This window comes from Bacillus rossius (genome assembly GCF_032445375.1).
Source record: "Bacillus rossius redtenbacheri isolate Brsri chromosome 4 unlocalized genomic scaffold, Brsri_v3 Brsri_v3_scf4_1, whole genome shotgun sequence".
In the NCBI taxonomy this organism is placed as follows: Eukaryota; Metazoa; Arthropoda; class Insecta; order Phasmatodea; family Bacillidae; genus Bacillus; species Bacillus rossius.
This window is the reverse complement of record NW_026962010.1, coordinates 22,208,692-22,224,960: the sequence shown is the minus strand read 5'-3', so window position 1 is coordinate 22,224,960 and position 16,269 is coordinate 22,208,692. Positions and strand designations below refer to the sequence as shown.

At 34.9% G+C, this 16,269-nt stretch overlaps 1 protein-coding gene across 3 annotated transcripts in view; it reads right to left on the bottom strand.

The window, feature by feature from the left end:
- Nucleotides 1-14,196, bottom strand: part of LOC134541702 (EH domain-containing protein 1-like) — a 51,302-nt gene extending 37,106 nt beyond the window's left edge. For 2 of the 3 annotated variants that reach the window (XM_063385344.1, XM_063385343.1), the window contains exons 1-3: nt 13,915-14,195; nt 9,273-10,058; nt 6,681-6,789 (exon numbers count right to left, since the gene is read on the bottom strand). In XM_063385344.1, the coding sequence (XP_063241414.1) occupies nt 6,681-6,789; nt 9,273-10,058; nt 13,915-13,979 (960 nt within the window). In that variant the 5' untranslated portion in view covers nt 13,980-14,195. Of the gene's footprint in view, nt 1-6,680; nt 6,790-9,272; nt 10,059-13,914 lie in introns of all 3 variants that reach the window. The other variant, XM_063385345.1, reaches the window with a different exon arrangement.
- Nucleotides 14,197-16,269: the final 2,073 nt, after the last annotated feature.

The window sequence follows — 16,269 nt, the reverse complement described above, 5'->3', positions numbered from 1 at the left end:
ATATTATTGATCTATAACATCTGAAACAATTGTTTCCAATATGGCCTCGTAGCTGTGCGGTTAGCATCCTGAATTTTTTTTTGTTCTTGTAAAAATAAATACGGTGCGCACGACACTTCAAAAGTAATAAATATATTTGAATTAATGAATGCAAATAAAAGTAAATTTATTAATTAAATTGTACATTACATTTCACTCCTTCTTTGTATCCATACAAAATAGTGATAATTCAATAAAAATGATTCAATTTTATTCATAAAAGTATGCAGAGGTAGAATTTATCATACAAAAGATAGAAAAATTTAAAAATAAATTTCTTCCTCAAAGGATATAATATTTTTAATGCCTAAATGGTTTGGATGCAAAAACCTATTACGGCTCAGTCTCAGGCCGAATATGATATTTCATTTTCTTCTGGATCAATCATTTCATCAATGTTTTGTTATGATGTCACGTTAAACTATCGTCCGTAAACCGACTTTACAGACAACCAATTTTTTCTGTTTTTTTACACACAATGTGGCAACACAGCATGCGGTTTGTCGCCTCTTGCACTCAATAGGTTTCATACTAACTGATGTACGCGGGTTCAAATTATGGTCAGTCAAAAACTTATCTTTCGCTAGAACGGTAGTTGTATTATATTTGTTGAGCGCAAGAGAGGAATAACCGGCATGCTGTGTTGTCACTTTGTGTTCAAAAAATGTTGCCCTACAACATTTTGCCACTAACATTTTTGTCTCCAATTTTATCCAGGAATATCGTGGTGTGCTTATTATACTGCCGTTTCAGGGCATTCTGTAAGCATTATATGTTGGCACAATAAGTCAGCATAACATCTCTGCAAAAGCTTATGCATATAATTAAAACTACTTTGAATTTAACTTCAAACAAATCATTAAAGTTAAATTAACGCTCAGAGAAAAAGAATCATGTTCCTTGAATATGCAGGCCAGAAAGAAATGTTTCTTCAATTTGGCTACATTTGCTATAGGAATAGGCCTACGGATATGAATAAATAACCATGTATTCAAGTGTTGTGATAAGAGAGAAGCCGAACGCAAAATAATCTGTTACAAAGCGTTAGCATTAGGAGGCTAAGTTAATATTGTAATTTATCAATAGTATGCCAATTTATGTGCGATAGTGCTGTAACTATGCAGACATTTAGTGTTGTTATTGTGTGATAAGTAGTACAATGTGTATTCTAAAACTTTGTCTGCATCTCATATTGTAAGATGAGGTATTGTTGTTTATTGGAATTATTGTGTCACACAGTTTCAGAAATAGTGAAGATTTAATTACTGTATAAACATAAAGTGGAAGTTTTATGCAGTTGCAGGCCTAATTCTTGCTGACTTATCACCACATTACCCTTTTGTTGTTTTACTTTGCGTACCTACATCTTTGTACTGACTTGTTGCATTTTAAATGATGATAATTTATAAGGGGGAAAAAATATGGAAACTGATGTGTAACTTCTCGACCATCAACCGTGTAGAGTATGTAAGGCCTACTATTTACATGTGGATAAGTATTTAAAGAGGCCATGGGACATAATTGTCTGTTAAACATCTTCTCTGCCTACCATAGCTATTCAAAAGCAAAAATGGGGAATCTAAAAAATTAACTACCATATAAAATAATCCTTTTACCGTAGTTGCAATAACAATTTCAATGTTTTGGCTAATTATTTGGTCAGCACATGAGCAGTTAATGGAACAGTGCTCGTGGCGATGGGGTAGTTATTATCAGCAACAATAAGAGAACTATGTATATAGGTAGGCCTATGAATTTTTTAAAACAAGGTCTTATGAAAATGTTCCTCGTGATATTTTAGGATGAAAATATTACGTCTCATGTTTGTTCTGTTTAGGATTGCCATTAATTTTGGTAAACATTTCTCTCAATGATTATTCCCCATGTGATGGCGTGGTAGAATTCCACCACAGCCTGCTGGACTTGGCACATTACATATAATTGCCAACCTTTTTTTCTTATTTGTTTTCAAACACATTTTAAAGTATTTCTCAAACCAAATAAAAACTGAAGTTGCAAAAATATAAGCTTCTGTGCATACCTTCTTCCTACATAATTTGAGTTAGAATGTGGTTTTGCAATAACCTACTGCAATTAATTTCAGTCGCTAAAAAAATGCAATGTTTTTGTTCAGCTATTTTATATTGTAAACAACTGGAATTATCACTGGTAAATACTTGTAATATACCTTCCCTGTTACTCAGGGCCGTTAGTACACCTAAAACTTTTACCGAAATCTGATGTAACCAAAACCTTAAAGTTTGCAGTATGCCAGAAATCCATTAAAACGTGTTTTTGTAACTCGTCAAAAACTTCAGGGCATAATTCAAAATGAAGTATTTCATAATATTGATGTTATCTATAACATGCTCATAACCTATGATATAATTCTAGTTCTGAAAACAAATCTGCTCTCTTCTGGAAAAAAAAAAAAAGCGTGTGTCCACGTTTTAAAACTATGTAGTCTCAGATTAATCGCAGGTAGTACAACTTCCATAACAAAAAAAATATTAGTATATACAGTAGAGTCTCGCTAATACGGACTTGTTGGAACCGGACCCTGTCTGGATCACCAAATGTCCGGATGAAACGAAAACCACTTTAAAATGTTTAAAAAACAATCTTTATAGCCAAAAGGAATATATATATATATGTTATTGATGAAACTAACATTTATTCATTATAAAGTACCTACATATGTATATAAGACTTCAGGCGACTGAGAGCAAGCGGACCCTCTCTTAGAATTGTATTTTCTCATTTTTCTGTGTCACAACACTTTTTTTTAAATATTCGTCTGGATTAACTGGATGTCCGGACTAGCGGCGTCCGGATTAGCGTGATTCTACTGTATAAATATATATATATATATATATATATATATATATATATATATATATATATATATATATATATATATATACACACACATAAAAATGAAGTAAGGCATAAAATATAAAGTTTCTGCAAATTACATAATTGCAGAAAAATCAGAAATTTACAAAAATCTGAACATATTAATTCATCATAAACTAAATCCTTTTTTACCTTGGTTATTTGTAACAGATTTATGATATCTGAAACTATTTAATAAAATTAAAAAATAACTTCCTAATTTACCAAATTACATATACAAATTAAATTTTATATATCTTACTTGACTGAGTATGCACAGGCAAAAGTAACCTCTCGTAATAAGTAAGTTTCGCAGGAGCACAGATAATCATATCATTAACTTGCTTTCTTTTTTATTAGCCTTTCCTCCTGACCACGTCCCATACTTTCACTGTGACATTTTTACCCTCCCTCACTTTCAGTAGGTAGCTAAGTAAATATAGGCCTACATTTCACTACTATCATTCTGTAACAGTAGTGTAACATTTGTTCTATATCCGTTTTTATTCTTCGTATTGTAATCTATTCGTATAAGTTAACATACCTAAATATCCAATTGCGTCTATCTCAGTTTCAATTTATCAGCATGGATATAGATGTGATGGCCAGAACACAGACATCCAAAAATATATGTATTACCTCTGCATCAGTTTCAAAAAAACGCTAATTTTTGACAGTTCTAATTTTGCACCAGTATGATTTTGACAGCATATGCTCTAAATCTGAATTAGTGAAAATTCACTAATTCACAAAGATGGATGAAGCAGTTTCAACTATTTGAATCTGTGAAAATAATATATGTTAAAACAGTGAATATTAACAGATTTCGTTTAAAAGTGTCAATATTTCACAAATGAATTAGTGAATATTCACCTATTGTTTCTGTTGTTTCCACATAATAGTTTTAATTAATTGAAGCAGAGTAAAATCACCCCTTCATCGGTGCTGCACCTGATGGCCTCATTGGAAGTAATACAATAGTGAAAATAAAGTGCCCAGCATCAGCATACGAAAAGGATCTAAGAGAAACCACGAAAGAAGGAAAACTGAAGTACCTGACGTTTTCCGATGATAAAATGAATTCTGTCGTTATAAATAAGAAACATGAATATTTTTAATATAATGCAAGGTCAGCTACATGTCACACAAAGGTAAAGCAGAGGAAAATCTCAAAAACAGTTTTAGAAGTGTGTCTTTTGCATGTATTTTGCAAGGACGTACAAATATTTTCAAATAATATTTAATTTCCAGTAACCATTACAAAAAACTTTAATTTAAGGAATTTATCGCTTTACAGAGTAGCGTTAGATAAAAATTACGGTCAATTTATGTATACGTCCTTATCATGACGTTTTCAATTTGTATTATTATTGTTGTTCAATTTCTGTGACAGAAATTGTGTGAGCAGGAAATAATTTTTCAGTACACTGCGTACAAATTTCAACAATGTCTTCATTGCACGTTTTTGACATTACGCACTCAGTTTTAAGCGGTAAATTTTTGATATGTTGTTAGACAAATTAAATTGTACAGCTGTGCAATAGTTAAGCTTTCAACAAATTTGCCATAGGTTAGAGTCATTTGCCTATATTCCTGGGCTAGGTCTAATGTGCATAGCATACGTAGTAGAATACGACTGTGCTGGGACGAAAGCCAAACACAGGTACATTCTCAGAACTGGCGGTGGAGACCAGCCCTCCTTCCTCTATGGCGCGTACAGACGACTGTCCGCGTGAGAGGGGGGGTAACGCGCCGTCATCCCCTCCCTACCTACTGTAGATACGCGGCGAGCCCAGAACGGTGACGTCCCCAGCTACAAACTCCGCCTCCAGGGTGCTCCGTTCAAGGTTATCCGGACACATACCGAGTTCTCACACTAAAAACTGTTAGGTAGCTGCTAACTTTTACAAAAAGCATAGTTACCGATTACTGAAAATAACCAACTGGGTTTTTTTATATGTTTTAAAAATTATAATTTATTCTAAAGTAAAATATGTAAATATAACAAAACTAAACACCAAAATTTTTATGCATACTGGAAAAAAAAAAATACTACAGTTAAAAGTTTCTTAAAAACCACTGACCATGAAACAAATAAAACACAAAAAATATATCTTAAAATATAAAACACATGAATAGTTATATTTGGTGCTCTCTTTAGCCTGTTTGTAAGGGACACGATAAAGTAACAAGTTCATCTCAAGAAAATCATTTGGGAAGTTATTGTTTGGAAGATCTGAACTAAATATTTAGTTATGGCCTAGATACTTTAATACAGTTTCAGTAAGATCAAGTGGAATTAATTTCACTAAGCATTAATTATTAATTTTTGTTTGGTCTAATTCATAATTTTTCGTAGTTAATATGTACAAAGTCTGTTTCTACTGTCATAAAACTACTCTACAGTTGGCATATTTGATGTAATATCCTGTTTTTGTAATATAAAATACTAGCTGTGGTAACTGTGTGGTACAGGTTTGACATCTGTTACATCACTATTATAATAACTGATATCCAACACTATATAGTGATAGGAAAACATTTTTTTTTCACATATATCTAATTAATATAAAATTTAAGGTGAATATAATCTAAATGAATATAATATTGGAACTTTAAACATATTATAATAGGCTTATCCATACTGCTACTGCAGCCTATATCGTTGCGTGTTATATTTTCAAATGAATTTCAATAGCTTTCCCTTAGAAACTGTGCCTTTTTTGAGATAAATGTACCGAGTGTTTTAATCAATATCTGCTACCTCTATTTAAAATTAGTTTAAGTTGGTTCAAAAATAAATAAGTGATTACGTAACAAGCATCCAGACATTCAAAATTTCAAGTTCATTCATAATTAGTATTGAATGTATTAATATTAATCCAGTAGGCTATATGGGCTAACTCTGTTTCAAATTTAATCTAAATCGGTTGAGTAATTAAAGCAGTGATTCAGATTTATATAATATATTAGTGATATGTACACTGCAATGTTGACTTTAAATTTTTCTCAAGTGCGAAACGTGGTGGATGTTGCAATGAGCCCGTGGGGTTTCTCACTGCTCGCTCCATCCACATCACTTCACCCCTCATTGTCACAATGACCCCCATGTCAACGAGACATTACACCTTATTGATTAATTAATTAATTAGATCAACCTTAGATTTTATATGAGTAGGTTCTCATCCATAAATCCAGTGACATGTCATTTGTCATCACATGACATGTCTCAAACAGTAAACCCAGAATATCCAGGAAATAAATTATTTTTATTCAACCACTAGTCTTTCCGTTTACAGAAAATAGTTTTTGAGTTTTTATTACAAGCCCATTATTATCATGTATGTTCTAATTTGCCTCAAATTCAACATACTGTTACCAACAAACAGACATTTAAAAAGTTATGAGAATAAATGATGAAATAATAAGTATAAATTACACAAAAATTTATGTTAATATGTAGCAATGATAATCCTTAAAGGCCTAGTATACATTCCAGCTTTGTCGAAAAAAGTTTATAGTAATAAAATAAAATTGTAACTTGACAAAATTACAGGTGAGCACATAAAATATCTTTCGGTATGTTTTTACAAACTAGAGTTAAAATTAAAACAACAAATAAATATCTGTAACACCTGTTTATATGCCACAGTATGTGGACAGATTTATGTGTTATAGCCCAGTATTTTTTAAAACTACTTCATCTTGATAACTAAAGTAAATGTGATGCAATCAATTTATCCTACCTTTGCTAGGCGTGCCCTTTTACTAAGGTCTGTCAATTTTCTAAGTACTGCATTTCGGGGGAGGGATTTCAAATCTGCAAATAAGTCTTGTTCTTCGTCCTCAAATAATCTGTTAAGAGAAAATTCACATATATTCATGCCATCTTAGGAAACTGCAGCATTTTTATGCTATATATAATTATTTTACTGTTAAATTACATATACTATTTCTGTTAGTTTGAAATGATTAAAGTTCATCTTGTAACATCCCAGACAACTTCACTTCCCTCTTGTTAAACAGTTTAATTAACAAGTTATTATGTTTTCAGATCATATACAGTACTATGGTTAGGATTTTGATATTTAAATACCAGCTGATTGTTCGCTTGGAAGTATTTGTACATATGCAGCATTTTGTATGATTATAATTTAAATTATTTCATGTTGCAGTTGTTCCTGATCATTTGCTTACTTTATTGTGAAAAGGTCATTAGTAGTTCTTTTTATTTAAGTTTTACTGGTTGGTTAAGTTTTACAGGGTTTGTCCATAAAGAAATGACACTATGTCTGGTAAAATGAATTTATTGATCTGATCGGTACATATTGTTAAAATTCTTCAAAAAAGTCTACTTGGGCGTCGATACACCATTGGCAATGTGTTTCCCATGCAGAAAATGTTCCCTGGAAGTCAGCTGCCGTAACCTCTTTCAGAGACTCCGTGACAGCCCATTGGATGGTGGGAACATCTTGATTCTCTTGAGCTTTGGGAACAGGAAAACATCTGGCGGGCTCAGATCCAAGCTGTACGGTGGCTGTGGCAAGGTTACAATCCCTATCCGGGCCAGGTTGGCGCTCATAACGTTGTCATGGTGGAGCTTCCAGCAATCTGCCATCTCCGGTCGTTTCCGTTTGACAGCCCTGTGCATGCATGCAAGGACTTCTTAGTAGAAAACAGTGTTGATGGTATGTCCCGGAAGTACAAATTCTTTGTGGACCATCCCACACTTGTCAAAAAAGTTAATGAACTTTGTCTTTACCTTGGACTTCAACATTCTCAATTCTTGGGGCACGGGGAGTTAGTTCGAGGTGTGTCACTCTGAACTTTGGCGTTTGGTTTTAGGGTCGTACTGGAACACCCATGATTCATCGTCTGTTATTACGTTGTCTACAAAGTCTGGTTCACTTTCTAACTGCTCCAACATCTCATTGGAAACATTAACTCATTATTTTGGTTCATGAGACAACACTTTTGGCACCAATTTCACACAAACCTTCCACATATTCAAATTTTCAGAAATAATTTTGTGAATTGTTGTTTTGCACATGTTTAGGTCTTTGGCAATTAATATTATACTCGAACAACAATCCGAGTCCAGGAGACTTTTTACCTCGGCCACACTTTAGTCCAAAGCACTCGCTGAAGGGCGTCCAGATCACTTCATGTCTTCAACTGTCTCCTGTCCCATTCTTCAACTCACTGAACCACCGGAAAACCTGGGCCCTTGACAAGTGTCTCGGAAGCGGTTTTGCCCAGGTGAAAGCAAAATTTAATTGCGTAGCGCTGCTCCAGTGAACGCTCCATTTGGGACGTTTTCTGCCGTGACAAAAACTCAAATACATATTGTGCGCCACGCATGATCCTCACTGCGTCAGAGCTCGGACGCGACTGGCTTAGATCAGACCCCCCACCACACATCCCTCCGCCGAGATCCACCCTCCGTGGAGCGGCCAGTCTCATTACTTTACAGACAAACCCTTTATGTGTGTTCACGTAATTTTCTTTTGTATTTTTTTTGCCATAAGTACTTCTTTGTTTGAAAGCTGGCTGATGTAATAATTTGCCAGGTATGTAATAATCAGAGAGAGATACAGTTCTGTGAGTGCAAGTAATACTCAACTGAGTTATTCATAATAATAAAAATTTATTACGTATTTTATTTCCCACGTTGCAGTACCTATAATAATTATGATTATTCTTTGCATTTGGTTGTGCTAATTTTCACTATTTTGTATAAAGTAATTTTATTGCATAGTGACATCCTATAGTGTCTAATAAATGCAACAAATTAAATTTAAAAAATATATTGAGTAAATCAATCAATTTAAGGATACCACAGATGTTATAAATATTAGGTATTATATTTTTATTAAATTTTTATTTATCACACTAAATTTTTACATGTTCTAAACACCATAAGAAGTTCTAAACTCTTCCAACCTTAATTAAAAATGCATTGTAGTCACATTTAAAAAATAACTGACAGCTAATAAATTATGCGGAAACCAAGCAACTAGATACATTATTGTCAAGCTATAAATATGTGTTTATGAATAATTATAACTGGATTCATAAAAACCTCTAGGAAAATGGATTCTATCAAGTCTAAACTTATCAGATTCTTGGATGCATTATGAATTAAATAGGTACGTATTACAGTATTAAATTTACAAAATATTGTATGTAACCATTTTACGAGCACAGCTTGTTCTGCATGCATATATCATATCTACAGAAATGATGCTTCCTCAGCTTCTTTGATAATATCTGGAGGATAGCCTGGTGACCTATGGAAGCTACAGTGGTTGTGTGTTGTACTGGGTAAGTGGACTCACCTCCTGTTGACATCGAAGCGCAGGGGCTGGTCCCAGTAGGAGCCGATGTACACCCGAGCGACCTCGGGGGTGTTGAGGATCTTCCCCAGCGACCACATGAGGGCCCCGTACACCCTCATCAGCTGCTGGTGGTCCACCATGTCCGCCTTGTTCAGCACTATCCGGATCTTGTCGTCGTGCCGGCGCATGGTCTCTATCGAGCGCCGGAACTCGTCCGAGATGTCCAGTTTGTGTGCATCGAACAGCAGGATGATTCGATCCACACGCTCCGCGAACCACTCCAGCACCCCCGAGAAGTCGTACCCGCGGTCGATGCGCTGCTTCTCTCCCGAGAGAATCCCGGGGGTGTCGACTATCGAGATTGACTTCAAGACGGGCGAACTCACAAGCGAACACTGGAAACGGTTGAGGAAAGCATTGCCGAACTTTGTCAGAAACCGGAACTGCCTCTTCGGATCTACTACGACCGCGTTTCCCGGAATCACCTGCTCTCGTTCCCCGTGCATCACCGCGATGAACCGGTCTGTGGTCGGTTCCGGCCCGATTCTGCCCCCGGGGAAGTCACAATCCAATAAGTACTTTATCAGTGTGGTCTTCCCTGTGGAGTACTGTCCCATCAGCAATATTAGAGGCTTTGCTTCAAAGTCTTGGTCGTTCAGTTCCGGGGAGTGGAAATCATGGAAAAAATACATTTTCTCAATAGGAAGAAGTTTTGTTTTGTAAACTTTCTTCAAGCCTTCAGTTACATTTTCATATACATCAAGCTCTCTACTTCTCTTGAACCAACTGAAAAAAAAAAAAAAACAGTAGTAAAAATTGTAGTATGAAAATATTCTATCCTTACAAAGTGGTTATTCTTTATTTTACAATTTCGATGGTTAGGTTTATTGAGTTGAAAATTTTTTCATCATGTAATTGCAGTACAGAGAAAGGTTTTAAATCCAGGATTATGATACAGCACACACTGTAGTCTAGCACCAATCACACAGTTTGCATTTAGATTACTCGAGTTGAACTGGACTGCCTGCCGCATTACTGCGCTGCCGGCATTTTGAGTTCTCTCAGAGTTTATCCTTAATGTCAGTTTTCATTTCAGTTCATTGTTTCCTGTTTGCTTGCGGGTTGTATTTTTTAAATAATGTTACTTTTCTTTGGTAATCCTGTTAAAAAACAATGTTTGCGTTCAATAATCCAGCATAATCACTAGGTAATCTAAGTCACTAATCTGGTACGGCAGTAAACCCAAACATTCCAAAGCAAAGACCTTTAAGTGTTATTTCTAGATCATAAACTGTAAATGTGTACTTCCAGAAGTTTTTATATTGGAATGCACTGGTGTACTCAAATACTTCAGTGATAAGATTTATTTAATATGAATATGATACTGAATTTAATTCAGTGATCCGTTACATCATGCACATATCCTTTAATTTGAAAGAATATTATTGGGTAGTTATAGAGTTTATATATTAATGTATTGGATGATGGTAATGTTGGTTATTGGTTCTGAAAAAAAACAAATAGTTTTTGAAGTTATATTTCCCAAGGTGGATTAAGGGTGAAATTTTAGCATTAAATGAAAATAGAAATATTAGCGTGTGCATCAAAGATTAGACGTGGTGAAATCTATAATGTGTTTGTGCATGAGCCAAAGTCGTCTAGATAGCCAACCGCGTGTGCCGGTATTAACCTGTATATATTTGTTTATATGAACATCAAGGGACATTCCAAGCGTATGTGTGTGCCAAATAGATCTTTGTGATAGCAAAACTATCCTCGAATATATTGTTACAAACATGGGAGACAAGACAGCGATGCGCATAAGTTACTTTTGCTGCTTGGCAGTCCCATATGTTAACTGACATCACACACATTCCTTCTGGGATTATAGAGGCCTGGCATTGCTACCCCTCTTTCCCCTGCGCCCTACTTCCTCAGCACTGTTGTCTATGCCTTAGCGGCCTGGGAATGGCGCGGGCTACTGCATTAAGTGGTGTAAATGATATGACATTGTTCTGGATGCTTTGAGCGTCAGGTCGGCCCGGGATAACGCAATACATCAAAACCACTCCAGTCAGTTCCAGAAAGACTACCAAGGGTACAAAAGCAGCGATGCCGGCTTCCGTGAGTTCAACAGGTGAGTGGAGTCAGGCGAGTGGAGTGAAGTGAGAGTTCAGTGAGGAGGATGAGAGACCCCCTTTGAGAGCAGCATGACACAGTGACGGGACTGTACGAGTGTGACCGAGTGGCATGAGACAGTGTGCGCGGACAGATAACTAGCTCCAGTGAGGAGTGTGAACTGTGGACTGGACAGATACTTAGTGATTTGTGAACAGACATTAAGTGTGGTGTTTTAATTAGTAATGTTAATATTAGTAATAAATAAAACTGTATAAAAATTAATTGTGCTATCCTTACGAACACATTTTCCCCTCTCGTAACATTTGGTGTCAGAAGTGAGCTAGCCCTAATTAAAGAATTTAGTTTTAATTTACAGTGAAATAAAAAAATCATTAAAAAAAACTAGAAAATATATTTTTCAGATTCAAATTAGTTTTAGGAATTGTAGTTAGTTTTGAGTGTAGTGGTAGTAAAGTTAGTATTAGTTTAGAGTAGAACTTCAGATTAGCTCGTAGGTGAAATTATAGTGCAGTAATAAGACAGTAGTGATAGTGACAGATTAAAAGTGTATGTGGACGAGGAAGATGGTGGCCGAAGAACTTGAAAACATTCTGGCTGTCTTGGCCGAAATAAAGGATGAAATCAGGAGACTGAAGTGTGGTCAAGAGTAGATAACGTTTGGCCAAGAGGAGATGCTTGAAATGAAGAACTGCAAAGAAGAGATGAATAAAGTAAAGATCAGCCAAGAAGAGGTGAAAAATGCTGTGAAGACTGAGATTGAGGACATGAAGAAGAACCAAGAAGAAATGAAAAAGGTTTAAAAAGAGATGCAAAATGAAATAGTTGCTGCCCAAGAAGAAATGAAGAAGAGAAGTGATGAAATCAGAATTCAGCTCAAGGGTAAATTAGTGTTTGGAGCAGCATCTCACACAACAGGAACATCTAACTCAGCTCAAACAGGACACTGAACGACGTGTAGAAGCTGTAACCAAGGAGTGTCAACGGATGATCAAAGAAGCTTCTACGGCTACGAATCGGAAGAGTTTCTTCGGGGAAATCAAGGTGAAAGGCGAGCTGACATTGAGCCACTCATGCACCTTGCCCCCCCAGAAGCTCCTGCAGAGTTTCGACAGCAGCTAGCCACCAGTGCATTTATAGACCGACTCAGAAATGCAGGTATTCAACAAACGCTTTGTCTGGGCCACCCAAAAAAAATCCACAATGCTATTGTTCATGCCCTGGAAATCGAAGGTGCCTACAATGCCTCCAGAAACATGAGCTTCAGGACAAGGCAGGCTGCAATAGAACCTTACCACCTATGAACTGCAGCTTTTCATTTGTTAAGGTGTTTTTCGGAATGCCATATTTTGATGAAGCTTTGTGAATCGACAATGATTTGTTTCATACAGCTTGCAGAGCTTCATTCAAACTTTCCTCTGTGAAATTTTTATATGGCAGTGTACCAAGAGCACGTTTAGAATTCCTCAAAATGGAAGGTTGCTTAGATTCTTAAAAATATGAGGAAAAAATATGGTAAAACTTTCAAGGTCAACTTTGAGGCAACTTTGGGGCAGTCCTAATGTTACCCCACCAAGTGCTGAAAATTTACTATGTTGAGGAATAAAATAAAATGTACGTATTAAAAACATTACAATCACATTACGTAAATAGATGTCAAAGCATGTATTTCTCAAAATGCATACCTGTCTTTATTTAAGTATTTGCCTTTCTAAAAGGCATACAAAAGTTTACCAAAAAAACCAAAAACTTAGCAACACGTGGTTGAAAACAAATTAAATGCCTTTATCCAAGTGCAACTACAGCTTCAAATGAATGCTACCAGGTAGCAGCACATAACAGTGAATATGGAAGCAGTGATTGTGCACCAATTCAAAATAAATAACACTGCTCGGAAATTCGAAAGCTAGAAATTACTCTCTGTCCCAAAATTGTGCCCCCAGTCCGAAAGATTACTGGGCCTACAGTACTTCATTTTCCGTTTCATAGTTACTTAACAGAAAACAAATGCAACAAAATAGTGCTCAATAAGACAATAAAAATATGTATATAATAAAAATATTTGTTTGGAAATTATTTTTTTCACACAATTCTTTCCCTTTGTTTCTACTCATGTCTTATAATTAGTGAATATTATTCATGCAGATGGTGCTGTTTGATCTGTCTGACATCGATAGTTCAAGTTCGTTAGTTCTAGTCACACATCCCCTCAGCGCGACTGAAACATCAACACCTGACATCATAGGTCACGTGAACCAATAAAATTCCATATTTGCAACTGCACCATCAGCTCCGAAACATTAGATATACTCGTTTGCGCGAATGTGACAGGGCCTTTGGAAACTTACCATGGACTCTCTACTAAATAAGATAACCTCAAAAATGTATTGGTACAGAGCCATTATCCAAGTATTAGAATAAATTTTAATTTAATTAAAGTCCACGCATGCGCGAAAATACATTCCACACAAAAATAAATAGATAGATAAATAAATAAACCTACCCACTGATAAATCTGTCTAGTCTAGTTACAAGCAACGGTTTAAAATAAATTCTTTTCGAAAACATATTTCGGCAGAAATGTTTTCCGTTTGAGTTTAAAATAAATAAATTCCTAAAATATTAGCACCATTTTCAGGATTGACTATTGTAATAAACGAACTCTCTGTTTACAAAATTTACAAGTTATTGCATGTCCAGACGAAAACAGATACACCAATTACACATTACTCCAAACCAAAATTTACCTACTTGACCGACAATATTAGATCGATCCCATGAAATGTTGGAGGGAAATAGAAAGCAAAATACTTCATATTTGTTTCGAAAGGTTCTATGCTATAGCATATTTCAAAGTTTGATTTTATAAATGTACCTTTTTAAGCGGGGATCACACAAAAGTAGACCTTAAATATCATAATATAGTATCTAGTAACATTGTTTTTACTGTCTTCATCATTGCCAAAAAATAATTATATAATAAACGTTAATGACTTGATATGGGAATATATTTTCAGCAGCCAGTCACTATTAGCTTCATGCATTCCACTAAATTATTAATCTGTTTACACAAAATTTTTAAAATAAAACACAAAAATGATAAAGTAAAAATAAATCACTATCAAATACCAAATACCACAACAGACACAGTAATATTGCAAAATAAATCACAATAAAAGTAATTGTGTAATAGTTTCAACTAGATTTAAAAAAAAGTTCCCTCAAAACTATAAAAACAACACCAATTTTCAAACAAAAGTTTGAAAAGGTTGAATGTATTGAGAACATTTTTTCCACTTTGAAAAACAGTGCGGAAAGTAGGTTTTGCCTGGTGCCAGATCATTGTAGAAAAGCCTCAAACTAATGACGCAGGATGACAGGCCATTCGCACATTCAGGCAAAGTGGCTGACATCTGGTGGTTTGATTTTGAATCACCGAAGATGGTATAAACAAAGGGAGCGTATGCTTGGTTTCAAGGAGCGTTAAAGGATGGCAAGATGTTTTGGATTCGTGGTTTGAGTAAATTTTTTTGAATTAAGCAGTGTATGATATATGTTTTAAGTTCGGAAGATACAAGAAATTTGTGTAATGTATTGCTCAGTTCCGGACTGTAGAGTTTATTCAGGAAAAAATGTTTCAATGCATCGTTTTCCTAAGGACGCGAAGTTGAGAAGACGATGGGCGCATGTTTTAAGAATAGGCAAACCAGTAACCAACTATATGTATGTATGTCAACATCATTTTACGAAAGAGGATATCTTTTATAGAGGTAGGTAATTGTTGTTTTTCTTCTTACTTACTAGGCTCTTATCAATAGTGGGTACTATAAACAGCAATTTCACCAAAATGGTAAGGAATTCCTTATCTCCGCCTTTTGCAATAAATTCAAAAAGGTTTATATTAATAACTACAATTTTTACAGAATTTTTTACTTTTGTTTTAAAGAAGAGGGGCAAAACTAAATAATTACCATACTACAGCTCGTAACCTATAATTCATACTCAAATCATAAAAATGAGATATTTAACTTGAATATAGGTACATATATAAAATAGAAAGTAGTTTTTAAATGATAATATCATCTAATCCAGGCCACCATAAAATGGCTTTACATTTAAAAACTGTAAGCATTCATGACATTTTAAATATATATTTTTAAAGACTCGTATAAAAGCGAACTTAAAACACTTAAGAATAATCTATATAGGAAATTTAATACTAAAGATGTTTATTTATTTTTAATTATTTTAATTTTTTGTAGGAACATGTTTTATTCTCAAGTATCTTCTCATTTCTCACAGGATACTAATAATTCTGTATTTTGAACTCCTTTTGCACTACATTGTAACCTGTTTTCCCAGCAAATCATTTTTCACACCAACACCACCTTCTACTGTGCTCTATTAGCACTTATCATAAGTATTAAGAAAAAAATATAAAATATAACCATTTCTGTTAAATCTTAAGTCATCATGTGGTTTGCACACGACCCGTCAAAATTCCTACACAAAAATCATAAACCATTCCACTACCATGCATTGAGTCATATTAAGTACACAACTAATTACGATTCATAATTCATAATTCTTAATTTTCAATTATAAACCCAGCTTAAGTACATAGTTCATGATTTCGTGTATTTCAACTACGGGTTCAAACATTTTATAATTATCACCTACAGACACACGATAACACAAATATCCATTACAAATCAACAATCTCAATGCCGTCTTTGCCCTCCATTTTGTTATATGCAGTGCTGCGCTCTAGAAGTGCTAAATCCGCGAATTCGGGCTATGATCCGGAGATGTTCTGGAAAGAATTATTGCGCATCCCATCCTTAAGCCCGCTTGCAGA